General features: G+C 41.7%; 1 protein-coding gene across 3 annotated transcripts in view; it reads left to right on the top strand.

Annotated features, from left to right (window-relative positions):
* The window catches only part of MYO1D (myosin ID), a 346,572-nt gene that overhangs the window by 109,708 nt on the left and 213,326 nt on the right, over window positions 1-23,538 (top strand). For all 3 annotated transcript variants that reach the window (XM_067714337.1, XM_067714339.1, XM_067714338.1), the window contains exons 8-14: window positions 928-1,131; window positions 5,424-5,569; window positions 5,651-5,765; window positions 10,226-10,396; window positions 13,913-13,983; window positions 17,448-17,522; window positions 22,864-22,996. In XM_067714337.1, the coding sequence (XP_067570438.1) occupies window positions 928-1,131; window positions 5,424-5,569; window positions 5,651-5,765; window positions 10,226-10,396; window positions 13,913-13,983; window positions 17,448-17,522; window positions 22,864-22,996 (915 nt within the window). The remainder of the gene's footprint in view (window positions 1-927; window positions 1,132-5,423; window positions 5,570-5,650; window positions 5,766-10,225; window positions 10,397-13,912; window positions 13,984-17,447; window positions 17,523-22,863; window positions 22,997-23,538) is intronic.

The following is a 23,538-nucleotide window of genomic DNA, read 5'->3' as shown; positions in this document are numbered from 1 at the left end:
AAATGCTCCTGACTAGGAAGACTTTAACATTCTAAATTGTCTCATTCTTTCAACTAGTTTATAAATACGCTGCTACAATAATCCTTCAGAATCCAAAGAGGAATTTTGTCTTTCAGTTGATGTAATGATTCTAGAATTTACCTAGAACAATAAACATGTAAGAAGGTCGAATAAAATGTGTTAGCGTAGTGGGGTAGGGGGAGCAGGGGAGAGGAGGCACGACTAATTCCACCAGGTTTAAAATGATAGTAAAAGCCACAGTACTTTAAAACTTGCTGCATAAATTCAGCACCAGAGTAATCAGCAGATTAGTTCATGTGCTGGACACTTGGTAGGTGGCTAATAAGTATTTATTGCTTATTGAATGAGTGGAATATAAACGGACTCAAAAACTTGGTGGGAGTTAATACGTAATAAAGGTGATATTTCAAATCAGGAGGAAAAGCTAGACTATTCAATTAACGGTGTCGGAGCAACTAACCATCTGAAAAAATAAAGTTAAACTTACTTTACACCACATACCAACATACATTCTGGTGGATAAAAAGCTTAAATGTAAGAATAGCTGTATGAGGAATAGAAGAAAACATTAAATATTCATAAAATCTTCAGAGTAGGAATGATCTAAGTATAACAGCAAAGAAAAAGCCTGAAGCAAATGATTCATAGATTTGACTACATAAAAATGTAAAATTTCCATCCATCAAAAACACATGCTGAAAATTAAAATATAGATGAGTGTCTGGAGAAGGAAAAATGCATAAAACACTAGGCTTTTATATGTTGAGATATTAATGTATTTAGGAAAATAGGCACTCCAAACAAGGTCCCTTGGAATTCTCTCTTAAACTAGCAAATATATCCCTGACATCGTGTTTCAGAATCTCACTGGAAGTGGTGTGTCTTGGTTTTTCTCTTCTGATACAGGGAAATTTAAAGTTTGTAGTGGATGGTGACACGCCTCTGATTGAAAATGGCAGGCTTGTATCTATCATAGCAGAATTGCTGTCCACCAAGACAGACATGGTTGAGAAAGCCCTCCTTTACCGGACGGTGGCTACGGGTCGTGATATCATCGACAAGCAACACACAGAACAGGAAGCCAGCTACGGCAGGGATGCCTTCGCTAAGGTGGGATTTTAAAGGCACTGTGTCTGCCTTGTGAGGGTTCTGGTACCAAAATTTCTAACATCATGGGGAGGAGGTTGTTTCCATACACCACCAGTTCTCTGTGATGCCAGCTGGGTGTCCTGCAATTTAACTCGATTCTAACACTGTCTACCGGAGATAGTATCATAGTATCACATCCCACAGGGTAAGGGCTCAGTCCCGCAAGCCTGTCCCCCAACACACACACACACACACACACACACACACACACACACGCACGCGCGTGCGCGCTTATCACCTGTGCTTCTGACCAACCAGCTATAGATGGGAAGTACCAACAACCTCCTCCTTGGATTCCATTAATTGCTAGAGTGGCTCACAGAACTCAGGGAAACATTTACTTACATTTACCGGTTATTAAAGGATATGATAAAGGATACAGACCAACAGCCAGATGAAGAGATCTACAGGGCAAAGTCTGGGAGGGTCCCAAGAACAGGGGCTTCTGTCCCCATGGAGTTGGCGTACATTACCCTCCCAATGTGCGGATGTGTTCGCCAACTGGGAAGCTCCCCAACCCTGTACTTTGGGGATATTATGGAGCGTCCTCATGTAGGCACAGTCAATTATTAACTCCATTTCCAGCCCCTCTTCCCTCTCTGGAGGATGAGAGGTGGGACTGGAAATTCCAAGCTTCTAATCATGGCTTGGTGTTTCTGGTGCCCAGCCCCCAGCTAGGAGCACACTCAGAGTCACCTCCGTAGAGTAAAAATGCTCCTAATGCTTTTATCACTCAGAAATTTACAAGGGTTTTAGGAGCCCCGGGTCAGGGATGGGGTCCAAGACAAACATCAGAACAAGAGATGCTCCCAGTGTTCGTATCACTTAGGAAACTACAAGGGTTTCAAGAGCTCTGTGCCGGGAACCAGGGGCAGAGACCAGTATATTTTCTATTATCTCACAGCCTGGTGTTGATCTCAGTTTCATTTTTAGTGAAATTCTATGAGGAGGTGTTCAGACGTTCCTGGAAAGTAGGTTAAGCCTTTTGAAACCAGAGTGGTACTTTTTGACCAGCACGGTCTCAGCACCCCATGGCTGTGAGCATCGCTGCCAGAAACATTCTCAGAAAAGCAGAAGCCAACTGACTGGGGAGCTCAGGGCCCCTCGCTTGCACAGGCCCCTTTTGTGGCCCTTCGTTTTGCTTTCCTCACTCGATAATGCTTCGTGCAAGTCTCCTTCAAGCCAATCGGTGGACCCATTGTTTTAGTGTCTGTGTGGTGATGGGACCATAATTTATTAACCATCCACCTCTTATGTCATTCACCTTGTTCCCTTTTTTTTGCCACTACAAACAGTGCTGCAAATTCTTGTCCATCTTTCCTTACACACCAGTGCTTTTATTTCAGTTAGATGGCTTCCCAGGAATGAGCAGGTCAAAGGACACCCTGATCTGAAGCTTTAAGTGACTGATTTTCTGGGTGTACAGTGATACCTCATTGTTACTTTAGTTTTCATTGCTAGTGTATTTGAGCATCTTTTCCTATTTTTGTAAAGTATTTACATCTGTTCTGAGAATTCTTTGGGTATACGTTTGTACATTTTTCTTTGGGGCTGTTATCTTTTTATTGTCCATTTGTAAGAGCTCATAACTTTAGCCTATTGTCTGTTATCCATGTGGCAAATATTTTATTTTCCCAAGTTTACATTTTCTCTTTTTCTTGTTTGCTGGTTGATTAGGTTGCTACATACTCCATTTTTTTACTCTTGTAAACCTCTTGCTTGGTTTTTAGTCTTCAGAGGAATTTGAATTTATCCAAATGCAATGGAGAGTGGCATATTTTAAGCAGAGGCAATGTCAGCAAGTTTGAATTTTTAAAATGATGGCTCTGACCTTAGTATGAGAATCTTATGGAGCAGTGGGTAGGGCAAGGGTGGAAGCAAAGAGACCAATTAAGAGGATATTTCAGTAATCCAGGAGGATGATGATAGCAGCTTGGACAGAGAAAGTAGCAGTGGAAATGGGGAAAAGAGGAGGATTTGAGACAGACTGTATCTGGAGAATGAAATCCACAGGACCTGTTGTTCTGGGGATGATGGAATCAAAGATAATTTCTGACATGGTCCAACCCACCTCTCCTGTCTCATTTCCTGCCATATTCCAGACTCGTTTCTCCCCTTTACCACATTAGACTTCTCTCAGGCCTTACATGTTGTCTTTATCCCTTTATCCTTCCAGCCACAGGGCCTCTGCACGTGCTGTTTCCTCTGCCTGGATTGTTCTTCTCTCCCCCTCACCTGGTTAACTCTTACCATCCTTCTGATCTCAGCCCACTTTCTCAGAGAAGCCATCCCTGGCCTTTCTGAACACTGAACAGGTTGAAGTCTCCTCACATCCCAGGCACCTCATCCGTGTGTGCGTGTGTGCGCGCGTGTGTGTGATTTTCCTTCACTCTACTCCCTGAGCTCCTTGGAGACAGGGACAGTGTTCATGTTACTTGGTACAGTATCTCCCACAAGCTGCACAGAGCAAGTACCCAGCAAACATTGAATGAGTGAATGAATCCCCAAGTTTCTGTTTCTATTTATTTACGGTTAAAAGTTGCGTAGGAAGGACTTCCCTGGTGGCACAGTGGTTGAGAATCTGCCTGACTATGCAGGGGACACGGGTTCGAGCCCTGGTCCGGGAAGATCCCACATGCTGCAGAGCAACAAAGCCCACAACTACTGAGCCTGTGCTCTAGAGCCCGCGAAGCCACAACTGCTGAGCCCGTGAGCCACAACTACTGAATTCTGCGCACCTAGAGCCAGTGCTCCTCAACAAGAGAAGCCATTGCAATGAGGAGCCCGCACGATGCAACAAAGAGTAGCCCCCACTCGCCGCAACTAGAGAAAGCCCGTGCGCAGCAACAAGGACCCAGTGCAACCAAAAATAAAAATAATTAATTAAATTTTAAAAAAAAAAGTTGGGTAGGAACAGTTTCAGGAGGTGGGAAGATCAATAGTCCAGACAGGACATAAGTTTGAGACAGCTGTGAGACATCCAAGAGTGTTGTCAGGTAGGCAGTCAGACACGGGAGCCAGGAGCTCAGAGGAGAGGTCTGCAATCAGGTGATACATTTAGGGGTAATATTATATCACCATTCTTTAATGTTGTATGAAATGACTTAAAGGGGAGGAGATAGGGAGTGAAGAGAAGAGGACTAGGGAGAGCTCCAGCTTTTAGAGATCAGGTAGAGGAGGAGACCTCCTAAAGGCCGCCGAGGAGGGGCAGCCAGTGAAATAAGAGGAAAATTAAGGAAGTGCGGATTCAGGACTTCCCTGCGGGTCCAGTGGTTAAGACTTCACTCTTCCACTGCAGGGGGTGTGGGTTCGATCCCTGGTTGGGGAACTAAGTGCCCGCATGCCACCTGGCATGGCCAAAAACCAACTGACAAACAAGAAAGTGTGATATTACGAATCCCAGAGAGCAGAATGTTTCAAGACAAGAGTAGGAAATTGGGTTGAGTGATGCCGAGTATCTGAGTAAGATGTCCCAGTAGAGGTACAAGAAAGGGTCCATATAGAGGCGCTTGGGGTCCTTGATGAGCCATTTCAGTGGAGTCATGAGAGAGACGTGAAGACTGGAGTGGCTGGAAGCGTAAAGGGGGGAGGGCGAGGGGAGGAATGGAGGTGATGTGTATGGATGTGTGTAGGTGAAGAGAGCGGGTTGCTGGAGGGAGATGTTAAGGAAAGGTTTTCTAAAGATGTGACACTGCAGTGCACGTTTGTGTCAGGATGTGAATGTGTGTGAGTGTGTGGTGCCTTTGTCCCTGTGTGTGTTTGCGTGTGTATCCTTGTGCGTTGACTGTGTATTTGATTCTCAAGGAATTTGAAATGGTGGCCTTTTGGCTCAGATCTTTATTTAGCATTATACATCAATGTTTATATATTTAGAATCCATAGGGCATAGAACTCATTGATTCTCTGCTTTTTTATAGTGGATGAGATTAAAATAAAGCCATGAAGTGACTTATATGAGGCAGTAGGCAAATTATGGGTCTTAGCAGGGCACAGAAACACACCTAAGGAATGTTGTTGGAATTCAACACATGTAGTGACCCATAATAATCTTTTAAAACTCCAACCATCGTGCTACGTCGTATAATTTTTAAACAGATGATCTGCATTTTTCAGCTTAGAGGATTAACAGCTATGCTAAATGGTAAGGAGGAGGTCAATACGAATTTAATTCAATAGGAATTTAAAACATCACAAATCCAAACAGGGGACTCATTTCCAATGGGCAAGAATTTACGATGTCATTTTCATCACAGGCCATATATGAGCGCCTTTTCTGTTGGATTGTTTCTCGCATCAATGATATTATTGAGGTCAAGAACTCTGACACCACCATCCACGGGAAGAACACGGTTATAGGTGTCTTGGATATCTACGGCTTTGAAATCTTCGACAACAACAGGTAAACCGGATAAGGTCCTGAAAACCCTATTGTTTTTTGTTTGTTTGTTTGTTTGAGCCTAATTGATTCCTTTTCTTGCAGCTTTGAACAATTCTGCATCAATTACTGCAATGAGAAGCTCCAGCAGCTGTTTATTCAGCTGGTCCTGAAGCAAGAACAGGAGGAGTACCAGCGGGAAGGGATCCCCTGGAAGCACGTGAGTGGACTCGTACAGACTGTTCACGATAACGTCAACTCGTAGCATCTTGGGTACCTGCTGGTCTTCTTGGGTGCTTGAAACACCTAAACCTTAGCTCTCCTGTTTAGGATATTGAAATATTACAGTTCATTTTCAGGGTTGATAGGTGGGATTTCTCTAATTTGGTCGGAGCCTGGTTGGTGCCCAGAAAAGGCTGAGTTGAAAATCAGTAAACTTATGTTCACTTTACAGCTGATACCACATAGTTTTTTTGATTCACATCTGTTAGAGTTTAGCATCATTTGTAAGTTATTCAGAGCAGCAACTTGTGCCTTCAATTGGCTGAACTTTGCTTCCAAACTGAGTTTCTTCCCCTTCCTTCTTTCTTCTTTTGCTCTTATTTCTCCTTTTTTCTTCTCCTGCTTTGTAAGCCAAGTGGCATTTTATTGTCTTTGGTTAATGAGGTTCATATTCCCTGAAACCCATGCATGAAAACAGGTGTATTAACTTTGATTTCCATTTACTTTCCTTTGTGTCACACAACAGTTATCACCTCTCTTCTCCTGGCTCTCTGTGAACTTTGTATTTGTCACTAGTCCGATAAGATACAGCCAGACAGTATGACTGATGCAGGGTGCAATACCACAGATCACAGCTAAAAACATGACAGTTAGACCTCCTGTTCACGATAGAAATGGGACCTTGTAATTTTCTTTGAAATTTGTATTTTTAAACAATTTTGAGGACAGACATAAAAAAATCAAAAACCTCTCTGAGTTTCCGTAAATTTCTGTGTTTATCCTTTTGCCAAATAGTATAGATAATGAAGTCCGTATTTGTATTTTGATATCCAGTGTAAGCAGTAAAAAGCTATTTGAAATGCTGTATTTAAATTACTTTTATATTCCTTCCCATCTTCCTACTTTCCATCTCCTCTCATTCAGAAAAAGGAGATACTGGTATGATAACCAGCTTTCCTGCTTCAAATTTCTTCTTTGCCTTCCATCCATCGTGTGTTAAATGTTAGAATACTGTAACAATTTTGTTCAAGTATAGTAGTATGAATTCTACATATTTACAAATAAAGCAAAGGGTGTATTATTACTTTTTAAAAGGAACACCTACAGTTTTGATTCAAAGAGTGAAGTCTCATTACATGTTTAAGATGGAATTCAATTCAGTTAAGTTTACACGCAGCTTTCTTAGAACGAATCTGTTGCATAACATAATACACGATTATAACTGGGGCTTAGGTTTTTATAGCAAACTTAATCATAAAACTTGTTATTCAGATGTGGTTCAGAGATACTGGTCCAAAATACCCTTTAACAATCAGAATATCAAATTCCACAGGCATAGTTGATAAAGGGAAAAGTCAACAGTTGCAGGAGACTATCCCAAGCATCTGAAAAAGGAGCAAAAGCCCTTTAAAACAATTCTTAGTGAAATAAAGCAAGAAAAATGTGACCTAGCGGTAACAGAAAGCTCACTCCAAAATAATAGTTACTGAATACAGCCCGGGTCCCCAAATTAGAATCTCCATCTGGGCAAGTATTTCCTTTAAAAACCCCAAACTTTAGAACGTAGTGATTAATTAAAAAAAAAATTATTATGGAAAATTTCAAGCACACATAAGAGCAGAGGTCACAATATAATAAACTCCTTGTACCCATCACTCAGCTTTAATAGTTATCAGGGAATTGCCAGTCTTGTGTCATCTGTACCCCACCCACCCCCAGATTATTTTGAAGCAAATCTCAAACATCACATTATTTCATCTGTAAATATTTCAGTGTGTTTCTCTAAAAGATAAAGACTTATAAAAAACCATAGGCACGACACCATTATCACACCTAAAAAATTAACAGTAATTCCTTAATGTCATCAAATATGCAGCCAGTGTTCATATTTCACATTTCCTCAATTGTCTTAGAGCTTTTGGTTTTGCTTTTACGGTTTGTTTGAATTTGGATCCAAATAAGTTACTTATGCTGTGATTGGTTGATACGCCTCTTGAACATCCATCAATTTTCTCCTCTCTCCCCTCCCTCCCTCCCTCCCTCCCTCCCTCCCTCTCTCTCTCTCTCTCTCTCTCTCTCTCTCTCTCTCTCTCTCTTTTCCTTGCAATCTTTTGTTGAGAGAATAAGTCATTTGTTCTTTAGAGTTTCCCACTGTCTGGATTTTGCTAATGGGGTTCCCAAGGTGTCACCTAATCTGTTTCTCTGTTTCTTATATGTCTTGTACATTGGTTATTAGATCTAGAGTCTCGACTGGTGTCAGGATCACCGTCTATTTCATAGGTGGTATGTGAACTTCCACCAAGAGATTCATAATGTCTTGTCTCCCTAATTGATTCGCCTTTACATGATTTTGGTGCAAGTTTACAAGTCATTTTTAGGTGCTGAGAACTTGACTCTCAGGCACAAAGCTGCTCTATTTGGAGTGAGGATGGGAGCCCCAGAGCCCTGTGCCCCTGAGCCATCCCCTCTCATCTCTCTTTGTCCCCTGCATCTGCTAAGAAACCTCCTGGGAATACCAGGTTGCTGGAAGAACCTAGTTTGAAACCCACGACTGTAAGCAATGTTTGAAGCCACATTAAACTGTGAACCAGAAGCTGCTGGACTCTCCAGCAAAGACTAATCACTTTTAGTTACACAGTTGGAATTTGGGGAACTTAATTCTTTTGTTCTTGGCACAAAAGACTTAATCTTTAATTCCATAGTCACAGAGTCTACGATTTCAGCTGTTAATTAATACAGAGTTCCTGCTTTTTGAATATTTTAAGCATATTTTTTCCAAAGATAGAAATAACTTTTCTCCATAATGAGAAATGTAATAAGTGCCCACAATAAAAGTGAATACTTAGACCAGGGCTTCTCCATCTCTGTACTAACATTTTAGACCCGATAACTGTTGTGAGTCTGTCCTGTGCTTTGTAGGGTGTTTAGTAGCATCCCTGGCCTCTTCCCACTGGATGCCAGCAGCATTCTACTAGTCGCGACCACCTAAAATGTCTCCAGACATTGCCAAATGCCCCTGGGCGGCAGAGTCACCCTCTGTTGAGAATCACTGATTTAGACAAACCAGAAAAGTATAAAAAACAAAGTTTGCAGAAAAGCCACCCAGTTTGCAGACTTTCAGTCCATGGAATACAGAGGAGGACTTGCAAGACTAGGGATGGAGCTGAAAGCCACAGATAGATAGCTGGCACGAGCCCTTGGATTTTAAATAGCATCGAACAGGGATCCATGAGACACAGTAATACTCTATTGTGAGTGTGTCGATCTTACAGAAGGTAGTGGGGACAACTCTCAGCTCAAGTACCTCCTAAGTGAGGTGGGGCACATCAACACACAAGATTAAAATGTATAAGCTGCCCGCCTTCCAATGGGGCACTACAGCTTTCCCGAGTCAGGGCCACGTGTGCTTTCTGTGTGTATGGTGACACGTAGGCTGCAGCTATCAGAATAGACAGGTGTAGGAGAGGATTATTACACAGACCTCGTGTGTGCTGAGGTGGCTAGAGAGCATGCAGTTATTTACAACTTTATTCAGCCTTGTGGAAGCAAATGCAAAGCTTATTCTTTACGGATACTTATATCTCAGAATTAAATTTTTTATATTGTACCCTGGAAACCTCTGTTAGACCCATGTGTGCTTTTTAACTTTTGGAAAACTGAAGGAGATACTCTTGGGGATTTTTAGTCAGCCAGGGCCGTGTAACTAAAAATGCAAGTTCTCGGAAACACCTTAACTCCATCAAGTTCAATATCAATGAATACCTCAAGGTTATTTGTTGGTACTTAGTGAAATCTGGGTCTTGCGGTTAACAGCCAACAGGTTGAGGGTCTGATGAATAAGATTAGGTGCAGGATATGAAGACAGGATTAAAACAAGAGTTAGCGAAGGGAGAAACATGACTTTATAATTTTTGCCTGGAGCTGTACTCATTTAAGACAAAATGTTTTATGATAAAAAGTCCACAAATACATTTTTTAAAATAAATTTATTTATTTGTTTGTTTTTATTTTTGGCTGTGTTGGGTCTTCGTTGCTGGGCACGGGCTTTCTCTTGTAAGAGTAGCGGGGGCTACTCTTCCTTGCAGTGCGCGGGCTTCTCATTGTCGTGGCCTCTCTTGTTGTGGAGCACGGGCTGTAGAGCGCAGGCTCAGTAGCTGTGGCGCACGCACTTAGCTGCTCCTCGACATGTGGGATCTTCCCTGGCCAGGGTTCGAGCCCATGTCCTCTGCATCGGCAGGTGGATGCTCAACCACTGCACCACCAGGGAAGCCCCACAAATACATTTTTAAAAAAACCTCTGTTAGAATGTGTGCTCATTTTAGCGTTATCCCTCATTAGTGTTGTTCACCTCTTTGACGCCAAAGTGACTTAAATTCCTGATACATATGGAGGCATTGCTGTTGCACCTGTTCCTGGTTTCCGTTCCCTCTGGAATTGCCCCTTTGCTGTGTCCTACAGATTGATTACTTCAACAATCAGATCATCGTGGACCTCGTGGAGCAGCAGCACAGGGGCATCATTGCCATCCTGGATGACGCCTGCATGAATGTCGGCAAAGTCACCGATGAGATGTTCCTGGAAGCGCTTAACAGTAAATTGGGCAAACATGGTCATTTTTCCAGCCGAAAGGTAGTGTGTATAATGAGAACTTCCTCTCATTTTGATCATTAAGATTTTCCTCATTGTTTGACAGAATTAAATGACTTTATATGTCGGGTTGAAAGAATGTCCACTCAAGTGAGAAGGACCATAAACATCCATGAAATGATGTATTGCTGTGGATAAATTCTGCCTTTCTGGTTTATAGGATAGCGAGATTGATAGACATCATAATGTCCAGGAGAGGGAGCTCTAGACTATTCAGTTTGCTAGAGGTAGGAAAAATGAACATGATTCTTTAGAAAGCATGATGTCATTTCTAACCAATAGATACAGAGTCCTTGTTCATGTGCTAGGATTTTGCTCCTGCATCTGATAATTCTGGCACTGGAAATAGCTTTTGTCCTTGACTTTTTACTGTAATCCTCAGTTACAAAAATGTAGTATGTGTTCTCTGCTGTAGTTCTCCCGACTATGTGACTTTCTTGAAAACAGAGAAATTCTAGCTGAAATCCTAGTGTTACAAGGAAACTCGTTCCTTAAATGAATGGTTATCCTTCTTAAGTCCCCAATTTTCACATTCTAAAAATGTTACAAGCAGATCGTATCTCCATGATAGTTGGTGGCAGTCGTGGTTATCCGACATTTGTGCTGTGCCTTGCATATAGTATGTTTGCCGTAATACTTGGCATAGAAGAGACACGCCATCACCCCTAGGTGTTCCCTACAAATGTAGGCTTGTCTAACAACCATAAACTGAAGGAAAAACAGGCCCCATTCTTCTTCACTTCCAGAAGGAAAGGGGCCAACGTTTCTGCTCCTCCATAATTCCATATAAATCTATGACCCACTGCCACTTTTTAGCATGAATAAATCTGGATTCTGACTTTGTCCCTTCTGAAATTATGTAATCAGAACAGTAAGATTCCCCAACTAACTGGAGAAAGCACAGATCATCAAGAAATAGATTACTGGCTGATATTTATTTTAGACTAGTTTATTTCTAAAATATTCTCCTTGGTCTGTTACTGAGGACTAACTTGTAGCGTGCTGTAAGTCAGCTTTCAGATGCTACAGTCTGATCTTTGACATTAGGGGTCTAGCTAGGGTTATTCCTTCAGTCATTTCCTATTTATAACACAGATACTTAAGTGCGTCTCATTTTCCAGGTACAATCCTGGGTGCTGGGGACAGAGCAGTGAGCCAAGTTAGAAGCCACGTAAATAATTCAGAGTGGTGCTTTTAAAGACGACATGATTACAGGGCAAATGTCCTGTCTCTGAGGGGTTGGGTATAAATGTCCTTTATAGTCACAATTCAGGTTTTGGAGACTCGCCTGGCATTGGTAGACAATCTGTGTTTGTTAAATTCAGTTGAATTGGTCACAATCATACCAAAGAGATCTTATGAAATATTGAATTCCAAACTAAAACAGGCAAGGCTCCACTTTGTTTAAATAAATAACTATGATTCTCATGTGAGAAATCACTTCATTTTGTTATGTTTCACCTTGGCCATTTATACACTCGGATTTATCAACCAAATATTTTGAAATATAATTTCATATTTACAGTAGAAACTGTACGTACGGTACTTTTAAGCAGCTGCTACTGACTTGATAGGAAATGCTAAATAGTAATTTATCTGTGGAGGTGGAATTTTTTTTTTTTTTTTTTTTTTTTTTAATGTGGGAGCCCAGGTTTTCCCAACTCTCAGACCAGGTGGCTCCTTTCTCCCTCAGCATCCTCCCCCAGACAAATCCTGAGATGGAAGTTTTTTGTGTGTTCTTTTCTGGGATTTTTGCCTAATGAAGGAAAGAAATGAAATAACCAAGCTGTCAGGATATTTTCATCACTATGCGTCTTTCTGTTAAATAAATGCTATTATTCTGTATGTTAAAGCAGGTATTATCATTGCTATTGGTTATTAATGATTAGCTAGAATTACTGGCAGGTTAAATAAGGAGTTTCTGGCTTATGCTTATTTAGGGGCTAAATTGTTTCTCATGCCTTAAAGTTATCATGGAGAGGCAGGCAGATGATCCAATAAACCATAAAATAACTGTAAAATATTATTAACATATCAAGTTGAATGATAAATACATAACTTATATTATTTTTTATAAAGTAAAGAAAAATCTAAAAACTTCTGTGTTTAGATCAGTTAAGACTTTGCAGGATCCAAATGTAAGAATATTCAATTATAATAGTATAGATATCTCTTGGGTCCTTTTCCTTTGGGCATTTGATAAGTAAAAGGGTTTTTTAAAAGTGGTTAATGAGAGAGAGAAGGAAAGAGGAATGTTAGACACTTTGGTCTCCATAGTTCATTTAACCTCCAGACCAACTCTCTGAAATAAGTGATTACTAAAGGAAACAGAGCAAGTAGGTGGGAGAGCCAAGATTGGAACCTCAGAAGTCTGACACTGACTTCCTATAATTATTCATTTGTTGAATTAATAGGCTAATTATTCCTTTAATAATCTAGACATCCACATAGAACCCACCGACCTGGTTAGGGTTGTTTGTTGTCTGACACTACAAGTCAAGTGGTGTTTGTATGTAACTGCACTCGATGCTTAGGGATTCTTAGACGTCTGCTTTTGAATCTGTAGGATATCAAGTGATCCTTCACAGGGCGGTCAAAGAATCTAGGTGCTACTGTAATAAGGAAATTGCAGAAAGTTATAGAGACCCAGGGCTATATAAAAACTGCCTTCCCATAAAGTTCCTCTTCAGTGAGAAACAGCCGCAGAAGGTTGATCTGGGAAGCGATAGACCTGGAGTCCCGGCTTAGCAGAAGACAGGTGAGCCAGGTTGTTGTGTACATAGGAGAGTACAGACATTGCATTCAGTCCCAAGAACCCTTCCCAGAGCTACCGCTTACCAGCTGGACCTTGGGCCCGTTACCTAATCTCTTTGAACCTTAGTTTCCATGTATGTAAAAGAGAGCCCATAATACTTAGTTTAGATGTCAGTTGTGAGTATGGAATGAGATGTCCATGCCTAGGAGGTAGCAAACCCTCAATATGGTCCTCCTTAAGTGGGACATGGAGGAGAAAGAGACTCTGTCAGTCAAGGTAGGCTGGGCTGTGTTAAGATAGCAGCCAAGATTTAAGTGTCATAGACAATAGAAATCTGGTTCCCTCCCAGGGAACCAGACTTCTTCCATCTTCTGGCTCTTCCAGCCCCTGGGGACTATCCTTCTCTGCATCCAACTAGTGGGAGGTGAAAAGAAAGTACAGAGGAGAATCACCCACTTCTTACCTGCTTTGGCCTTGAACAGCCTCAGCTCACTTGAACTCACCTTCCATCATCCAGAACTTGGTCCCTCGGCCAAGAAATGAAGTCTGACTATGTGGACCTCTGGTGAAAGTTCTCGGTCTTTACCACATGTGCCAAATTAAATCAAGCCCCACTCAGTGTGATTTCCTTCCTAATGATATCGTGATTTGTGACATGATTATCCTCTCCTCTTAAGTTGGAATATATTTTTAGGAAAGAGAGAATGTCTGTTTTCAAGATCATCCCCTTCTTGATTTCTTAGCTCTGCGCCTCGGACAAAATCCTGGAGTTTGACCGAGATTTTCGAATTCGACATTACGCAGGTGACGTGGTGTGAGTATCTTACTGTGGTACCCGATGTGATGACTTGCATGCAGCCTCGCTTCAGAAAATATAGTCAAGGAAAATGGAAATTGCTTTTTGTATTCATTTGCATTTTCCAGCCATTTCATATGCCAGTATATTTTAATTTCTTCACTTAAAACATTGCCATAGCTTCATTCATCCCTTGCTTTTCAAACATTTATTGAAGACACACCACGTGACCATACACAGTTCCTGGCATTGTTGGCACTCAGTCAGAATCAGCTGCTGGTTAAATAAACCATGGAAGTATGTTAAGAACTGGGATAGAAAGGTGGGTAATATGGGCCGTGCCCTGAAGAAGCTAACAGTTTAGTGGAGGATACAGGCAGAATACATGATAAGTCGTTATAACGGAGAACAGAAAGGGTTAAATTGGAGACACGCAAGGCATTATGGGAACACTGAGGAGGAGTAATTAACCCAGAGTGAGGAGTGTGGCCAAGCCTTGTAGGAAGTGATGTCCCAGCTGAGTCCTAGAAGTAAAAGAGGCTTAGTCAGAAGACAGAATTAGGAAGAGAAGAGTAAGAGAGGGCATTCCAAGCAGAAGAGACAGCAGGCCTGCAGGCCCAGAGGTGAAAGTCACCATTGTACATAAAGAACTACTAGTGGTTGGGTAACTATATGAGCAAAAACCAGTTTACCATATGAATTTTCAAGTGTTATTTGAAAAAGTGAAATTCTCACAAGCTACGTTTTCTGATTATAATACAATAAAAGTAGAAATTGGGGAAGAAAATGAAACTAAAAAAATATAACCACCTTAGTATTTTCATTTCCTAGGGCTGCTGTAACAAATGACCACAAACTGGTGACGTAAAACAGTAGAAATTTATTCTTTCACAGTTCTGGAGGCCAGAAGTTAGAAATCTAGGAGTCGGCAGGGCCACACTCTGGAGGCTTTAGAGGATTGTTCCTTGCTTTCCCCAGCGTCTGGTGGCTGCCAGCATTCCTTGGTTTGCAGCTGCATCACTCCAGTCTCTGCCTCTGTGGTCACACTGCCTCTTCCTCTTCAGGGTGTCTGTGTTAAATCTGCCTCTGTCTTAAAACTGCACTTGTGTTGGCATTTAAGGCCCACCTGAATACACGGGATGAATTTCTCCTCCCAAGGTCCTTAACGTAATCACATCTTTTACCATATAAGGTGACATTCGCAGGTTCCAGGGAATTTGACATGGTTGTCTTTCAAAGGTGGCATTTTCCAGTCTGCTACACTTACTATGTTTTGCCCACCCAACACTCACTGCTTACTATCTTGTTTTTGTTTGAAGTCCCCTCTTTTCCTTTCTGCTTATTTTTTACATTAGGAATTCTATTCATGTAACCCATTACAGGAAGTAATTAAACAACAACAGAAAGCAAATGATTGTCTCTATAGATGCCAAAAAGACATTTGAGGAAATTTTAATAGCTGTTCCTGATTTAAATTAAAACTCTAGAATCATAAAATAAAATGGCTCAAAATTATCATCCCCCCTCTGTCAAACTAGCCCTTAGTGCTGGGATGGCGCCATTATCCGCTTTTTCTGGTGCTATTTCCGGGTTCCAGAATACTGAAGAGGGAAGATCCAGTACCACACAGATACCTGCCTCTGAAAATCCAGGCCTCACTTATAGGGTACTTTTTATACAGCCCAGGTTGGCATAACTGCAGAGCTGGACAGAGGCCTTAGAGAACATGCAGGGCATGAAGAAATTTATGCAGAGTGTGTAAAATTCTTACCCAAGGTCACACAGCGAGTGTATGGAACAGCTGAGACAATAACTAAGCTTTCAGACTCGCAGTCCAGAAAGCTAGCCAGCCCCACAGGGGAATATTTGATGCCTCAGACTTACCCTCCTCTTCTTAAGCTCTTCTTAAGCTCTTCTTAACCCTTTTTCAGATTTTTGCTGGGTATCTTCTGTGAGCACAATACTTTATAAAGTATGGTCCCTGCCCACAAAGAGCTTTCCATGTAAGATGCGTACGTACATACATGGTTGTGTGCATGTAGTTATTAACACACACTCCCATATATATACACACATACACACATCTATATGCATACACTGATACAGCAAAAGATGGTTGAACATAATTGCCATATGAGTAATAATGTGTTGTCAGAATTCAGAATAAGCAAATGATATAATACTTCTAACTGTGTGTGGTAAACCCAGGAAGGCAGATGCTGGTCCTTGGGTGCTAGGAATTATTTTTATAGGAAAAAGGGGAAAGGAGGCTAAAACTATTTAGGAAGTAGTAACTAGGCCCATTTGACTGGAGTGTATCCTTTGGTGGCATAGAGAAGTAGAAACACCTAGAAAAGTAGATTGAGATCAAATCACAATGAGTCTTAAAGGCCAAAATAAGGAGTTTGAAGTTTGAATTGTATGGGTCCAGTGATAGGTGAAGAGTCAGGTGACTTCAAGGGCTCAGTCAGAAGAGACTTGCAGGTATTAGGAAGAAGACCGAGGTTGGAGGACGCAAGGAACTAATTTTGGACCTGACGGCCTTAAAGTATGCCCACGGGCAGCACAGCCTGAAGGAACGTTCTTGCAGAAGTAGACATGTAAGGCTGGAACATTGGTGCGAGGTCAGGGTTCGATGCGATTGACAAGGAAGACGGTACAGTCAGGCAAGAAAGGAGAGCTGGAAGCAGTGGCTGCCTCTGTAGGGTTGCTACTTACCCAGCCTCCTCTCAGCCTGCTGTACTCATGTAGAACCCTCCCTTCCTGTTATCCCCCGCTCATCCCCCAGTTTTCTCCCTCTAGAGCCATGCCAGTCACCGCAGCAGAGCAACCCCCATTCCTACCTTTGTCACCAGCTGGAATCTCAGCTGGACCTTCAAGACGTTGCTCGCGTCCCTTTCTCCAAACCATGGACACTGACCTTTTCACTTCCTCTTGAGCACTCCTCGCATGTGCCTGCTCCCGCCCTTTCATTTAATCGGTTTCCCTGTGTGATCTGCCTTCCTCTTTCTCTTCTGCTTATCCAAATCTTACCATCCTTTGCAGTTCTTCTTGGATTCTTTTCTCCCACCCTGAGCACAGTGAGCAAGCCTTAGGCAAGTCATTTGACCTCCCTACGGATGAGACTGTTAGATCCTGTACGTTGCCGTTTTGCTTTTATCTTAGGAATGCTGGATGATAAATACAGCTGTCTTTTTAAAAGTCATCGCCTTGAGGTAAGCAACAAACCAGTAGAGAATGATGATCTTAATCATAATGATGACACTGATGTCTGCTCTCCTTTTGAGGACTAGAAACAGCACCCACTCTGTACAGGAGGTGAATTTGTTATTCTTTAACCCAGCACTGGGTGGACAGTATTAGCTCTATAGATGATTGGTTGCATAATTTAACTGTGGAAAGGCGTGTAGACTTCTAGAAAAGCTGAAAAGTGGCTCTCGCTTGGTGAATAATGTGTTTTCTTTTTCTTTTTTCTCAACTAGCTATTCTGTCATTGGTTTTATTGACAAAAACAAAGACACTTTATTTCAAGATTTCAAGCGCCTCATGTATAACAGGTAGGATTGAAATTGTATTATTTGTCTTTATGTTAAGCTCTTTGACATGTATATTACATAATATGTATGCACGTTATTTTATGTGACAATTTTAAGAGTTTCTGGTAATTTTTCTAGTTCTGCTTGACCATACTTAATGAGTGAAATAATATATTACTTTATGATGATAAAATCTGTAAACTTAGGGCAGGAACCCTGTTATTAATATGATGTTCCTTGATTTCCCTTGGGTCGCCTCAGTTTCTCTGTTCATTGCCGCCATCCTCCAGCACCCCCGCCAGTGTACGCAGCAGTCCCCCGGCCAGGCCAGTGGCCATGGGAGAGTGTCAAATAACCTCTGGCCCAGCCGGAAGCTTTACATACTCAGATTCCCACTGTAGTGTCTTTGTAGTGTCTCCAGCCAAGGGACCACCCTAATATCACAGTGGCTGTGGTGTCAGTGGTGACAGATCCTGAGTGGTCAGAATCTTCTCACAATCCAAGAAAATGGGAAAAATCTGTGGAGAAATAAAACCAGGCAGAGGAGAGCAGGTTCACACCCAGTACGGATACCTTGGAAAGAAGGCCTACGAAGAAGAGAAGCTTCCTAGCCAGCTGCTCCTTTTGGATTAAAGTGTTGTCGCTCATGTATTAAGTCTACTCAGCCTGTTGGTCAGTAGTTCAGACAAGGTATATGGCGCACCTCTGAGCTACACTTTCTTCTGTGCTCTTGGGGTACAAAGCCCCTGCCCTCCCGAGGTCTTTTATTCTAGTGGAGATGACAGTTAATAAAACAATAAAACAACGAACTTTCAGGTGGTAACAAGTGCTGTGAAGAAAAGTAAAGTAGGTGAGAGATTGAAGGGTACAGACCAGGAAGGGCCGGGGAGGCATTACAGGTAGGGTGGTCGGAAAAGGCTTCTTAAAAGAGAGGTCATTTGAGCTGAGACCTGAGTGAAGTGAGAGCGTGAACCACGAACATGGCGGGGAAGAGAGGGAGAGCATTCAGGCAGAGAGAAGGGCTAGTTCACCAAGGCATTAAGGTGGGAATGAGCTTGGGTGTGTTGAGGACGGGAGGAAGGCCAGTGTGGCTGAAATCAGTGAGGGGAGGGGAGAGCGATTGGGAATGACTGCAGAGAGCTCCACAGGGCCCAGCTCATGAAGAGTCCATGAGCCAAGCATGATGGGAAGCCATTGGAATGGATGATGTGATATGATCTCTATTTTAAAGAAATCATTGGAGCCGCTGTGTAAAACCCAGACTGTAAAGGGCAAGAGTAGACATGCAGAGACCAAGTAGGAGGCTCGTTTAGTGATCCAGGCTGAGGCATGGATGGGGTTACAGAGATGAGGAAAAGTGGTCTGAGTGGGTGATGTTCTGAAAGTAGAGCCAGCAAGATTTGCTGGTGGATAGGATGTGTGATGCGAGAAAACCAGAAATCAAAGACGATGCCTGAGCAATGGGGAAGGGATGCTCGACTGTGGGAAAGACAAGAGGAGGCGCTCATTTTGGGGGGAAATCAATAGTTTCGTTTTGGATATGTTTTGTCGGAGGTGCGTTTTGGGCATCCGGTTGAAAATGCCAAATAGGCGATTGTTTGTGTGCATTTAGGGCTCAGAGTAGAGGCGGGACTAGAGATGTAAATTCATGGTCACCAGTCTGTTGATAGTATTTAAAGCCATAGTCCTGGGTGAGTTTGTCTAGGGTGAGCAGAGAGAAAAAATAAAAGAGAGAAGAGGTTGGTTGAAAGATGAATCCCTGAGATACTCTACCATTTCGAGTCAAGCAAGGAAAGAGGAACTAGCAAAGGAAACTGAGAGCACGCCTGTGAGTTAGGAAGAAAGCCAGGAATCCGGTGTCAGGGAGGCCAGGTCAAGTAAAAAAGATAAACTGTGTCAAACACTGTCAAGAGCAGAGTCCTGTGAGGACCAAGATTCACCATTGGATTTGCAAACATGAAGGTCATTGGGACCCTGACAACACTGGCTTCAGTAGAGTCGTGAAGACAAGATGTCTGACGGAAGCAGGCGCAAGAGAATGCAGAAAATGAGAATGTGGAGAAGGTGTGTTTCAACAGTTCTTTCAAGAGGTTTTGGTATAAAATGGTTCATCTGTATGGATGAAGCCTCCAAGAGCAGAGATGGAGCCGTCACCACTAGAAAGTCACAGAGATGTGGGAATGTGAGAGGGGACCCATGTAAGGGCTGGTTTGGGGAGAAGAGAGTTTCAGAAAGAAGTTTCAATGCTCGGTTTATCAGGTAAGATGCACCCATTTTGAGAGAGAAATCAAAGAGTCTGGCGTTGCTCTGTGTGTAGAAAATGTCAAAAAGTCAAATCGGAAAAACGGCCTCAGTCGGCCAGTGACAAAGTCAGGGTGTGTACCAGGAGGCTGCACAGGGTGGCATTGGTTACCTTCTTGAATTATCACAGCCCAGAGGTTCAGCTCACAGAGAACAGCTGCACCTTCTAGTGGTGGATTCACGTAACCCCCAGCTCACAGGACCAATGCAGAAACAGACCAGCGAGCAGGTTTATTTCCAGTGGGCAGTCTAACGGTCTCATGGTATGGAACACTTGCATGGGGATAACAGGCTCTTCTTCCCTATTGGAAAACCTGCCTGGGAAGTCAAATAGAACTCTGTTAACTGACCGTGAAAAATATCACCTATAGAATGCTTAATTGCTTGATATGCCTGGAATCAGAACAAAGGAACTTAGATAAATCCAACAATTAAGGGCATCAGTCTAAGATGAATCCATTTCACAACAGTGATGGTCTTGCCAAAGGTATAAAAACATTAAAAGTCTGTTCATTGCAACTTGTATATATCTCCGTAGTAGGAAGGGCCTTGCCAGGGGGATGGAAAGTCTTGAAATGATTTTGGTTAAAACCATCCTCCTAGATGGTGTTTAGATGGGCTACCTTTGCCTTTTCGATGCTTCCATGGCTAAATGACCTTTCCAAATTCAATCCTTTCTTTCTGTATATCTGTTTAAAGCGTAATCCCTGGACCTCTAGTTCTGTAGAGTATCCGTGCATGGGTGCAGACACATGCATGTGTGTGTATATATAAAGGGAAGGAGGCAAGGAGCAAGCAGGTGGCATGCGAGGTGCACAGATCGCTCTACCACTCTCTCGTTAGCCAGCTAAGTTCCGCCTTATCTGTTATATGTACTGGGTTTCTGGATAAATAAGCTTCCCTTTTAAGGGAAAGTTTCTTTTAAATAAGTTTGAAAAGTATGTTGACTTACTGGCCTGAAAGTTCTTTTTCTTTAAAACAATTGTATGTGTCTGTTTTGATTCATTATGCATCAGTTCTACTGTTTAATAATGTAATAATAATAAACATCTTATTTCCTTCATTCTCAACATTCCCCCCTCCCTTCATTTACAAGATAGTGTCTGAAACAAGACCAAAAGGGAGTAAGGTGCAGCTGAGGGCAGAAAAGCCAGTGATTTTCTGTCTTTGATGTGCATCAGGATTTTCAAAGTGCACACACTCTAGTTTCTGGAAATTCTATTCCAGAGGTGTTAGGAAGGCATCCAGGCATTGTGGGCACTAAAGGTTGAGAACCATTGCCTCAAGTTCTCTCTCTGCTAAAGATTGAAATGGAAAAGTTAAGGAAAAGCAATAAACATTTATGTGGTCTTTTTTTTTTTTTTTTTTTTTTTGGCCGTACACGGGCCTCTCACTGCTGTGGCCTCTCCCGTTGCGGAGCACAGGCTCCGGACGCGCAGGCTCAGCGGCCATGGCTCACGGGCCCAGCCGCTCCGCGGCATGTGGGATCTTCCCAGACCGGGGCACAAACCCGTGTCCCCTGCATCGGCAGGCGGACTCTCAACCACTGCACCACCAGGGAAGCCCTATGTGGTCATTTTTATTGATACGTGTATCATTGGAAAATTATGGAATAGGAGTAGAAGGTAATAAAACTGGGTCCATGAACCACAGATCATGCATTATTTTATAGCCACTTTTGATGGTAGTTGTCCCAGCTTGCTGGCAATGGCGAGGGTTAGGACTGTTTTTCTTTTTCTGCCTTCATTCACAGACGCAGTCAGTCTTCACCTCACCGTTTATCTTCCTCACTCTTGTCATCCATTCTGGCAGTTTGCTGCTATTATTTAGAGCCTTTTTGTACAGAAATTTACTAGGTGTTTGGGGAACCAACTCAATTTTCTCAGTTTTATATCAGGAAAAGAAAAGTGGGCAAAATGATGGCAGCAGTAAACACAGTTAGAAAAAAAAAAAATCCATGTTAGGTCTTTTCTATTCTCAATCCCCAATTAAAAAAAAAAAATTCTGACGAGAGAAAAGTTTCCAGGATGCAAGCAACATTTCGAGTTCCAATTACGTTAAAATCAAAAGCACCCAATGTTGTGTTCGTTTCAGTTGTACAGCAAAGTGAATCAGTTACACATGTACATATATCCACTCTTTTTTAGATTCTTTTCCCATATGGGTCATTACAGAGTATTGTTTAGAGTTCCCTGTGCTATACAGTAGCTCCTTATTAGTTATCTATTTTATATATAGTAGTGTGTATATGTCAGTCCCAACACAACATTGTAAATCAACTATACTCCAATAAAAATTTTTAAAAAATCAAAAGCACCCAAAATGAAACAGGAAGAAAATCAGAGCCGAGACCACTGTACATGTTTATAAAAATTTCTCCACTGAGCCAAATAAATACAGTATATCATTTTTAGCCTGAAAACTGGCCTCAAGTACACTTTAAGAATTGGATTGCAGCCGTCTTAGTGTCACATCAATAAAATATTGTAACCGCCGGTGCTACCTATAAATGTGTTCATAATTCAGCTGCAGTAAAGGGATTTACTAGGTGACAATGTAAAAGTGGTTATTTTCTATTCCTATCTGTGCTTTTTGAAAGACCTGGCTTTTTGTGACCTATACTGTATGAATATTTGTTTCAATTAAAAGATGCTTTCTCTTTCATGACTTCTGCCCATGACATTGAGGATTGTTTTCCTACTAGTGGTTTGTTCTCATTCTTTTAACGACCGCCAAAACCATTTTATTTTAGGTATATGGTACCAGAGCTATGCAACCATTTGAGGATCCTGCATAATAATAACATCGAGGTCACTTTAAAGAAGTTTAAAGAATCTTTCAAATGTGGTCTCGTTTGGACACAGCTCACTCTGTGGTGCAGTATCTGTAATTATACTCTCAGCCTAATTTTCTGGATGGAATCATTTTTCCAATCAGGGCTTGTGAGTTCTGTCTGCAATGCAATCGTGGCTCCCAGGATACAGTTCAACAGGATTGCTTAGCAATTCATATTCAGCTTATATGAATGTAGCATTCAAACCACTCTTTCTGTGCTTCTCAGTTCAAATCCTGTGCTGAAGAATATGTGGCCCGAAGGCAAACTGAGCATTACAGAGGTGACCAAGAGACCTCTGACTGCCGCCACCTTATTTAAGAATTCTATGATTGCTTTAGTAGACAACCTTGCATCAAAGGTAACTACTGTCTTTTTTAAATATCCATTTAATTTCATAGATTCCCTCTTGATGTATGTTATAGAGAATGTATGTGTGCTCTGCTTGGTAGGTGATTATAGTAAATCAAATTGAAGAACATATTGAAAGTGAGTGTTACAATAGAATTCTTAATCCTGTTTTGTTTGTTTTTTAACATGGCTTGGTAAAACAGTTGTTTGTGTCCCAGATGAAATGCTCTTCTTAAATTTGGGCCTTTTATCCTACTGTAGTCATTAATGGGAAAGTCTTAGTCAGATCTTTAAAAAAAAAAAAAGCAGTATACTACAGGTATAGTATATGCCTGACAAAATAAACTTCAGCCCTGTGCTGAAGACAGGGCCTGGCTTAAAAAAAAAATCTTGAAATAAATTGTAACATATACCGTCTTTCTGTTGTATCTGAATACAACATGACCAGATAGAGGTTTAAGAGGAAGTTTAGTATTTAAGTATTGTCCTTAGGGTGTTTTAAATAGATGTATTTAAATAGATGTATATAAAAAAAAGATGTATTATTGGCAG

This window comes from Pseudorca crassidens, chromosome 19 (genome assembly GCF_039906515.1).
Source record: "Pseudorca crassidens isolate mPseCra1 chromosome 19, mPseCra1.hap1, whole genome shotgun sequence".
NCBI classification, from domain to species: Eukaryota; Metazoa; Chordata; class Mammalia; order Artiodactyla; family Delphinidae; genus Pseudorca; species Pseudorca crassidens.
The sequence above is the reverse complement of the archived record's forward strand: the minus strand, read 5'-3'. Positions and strand labels throughout refer to the sequence as shown.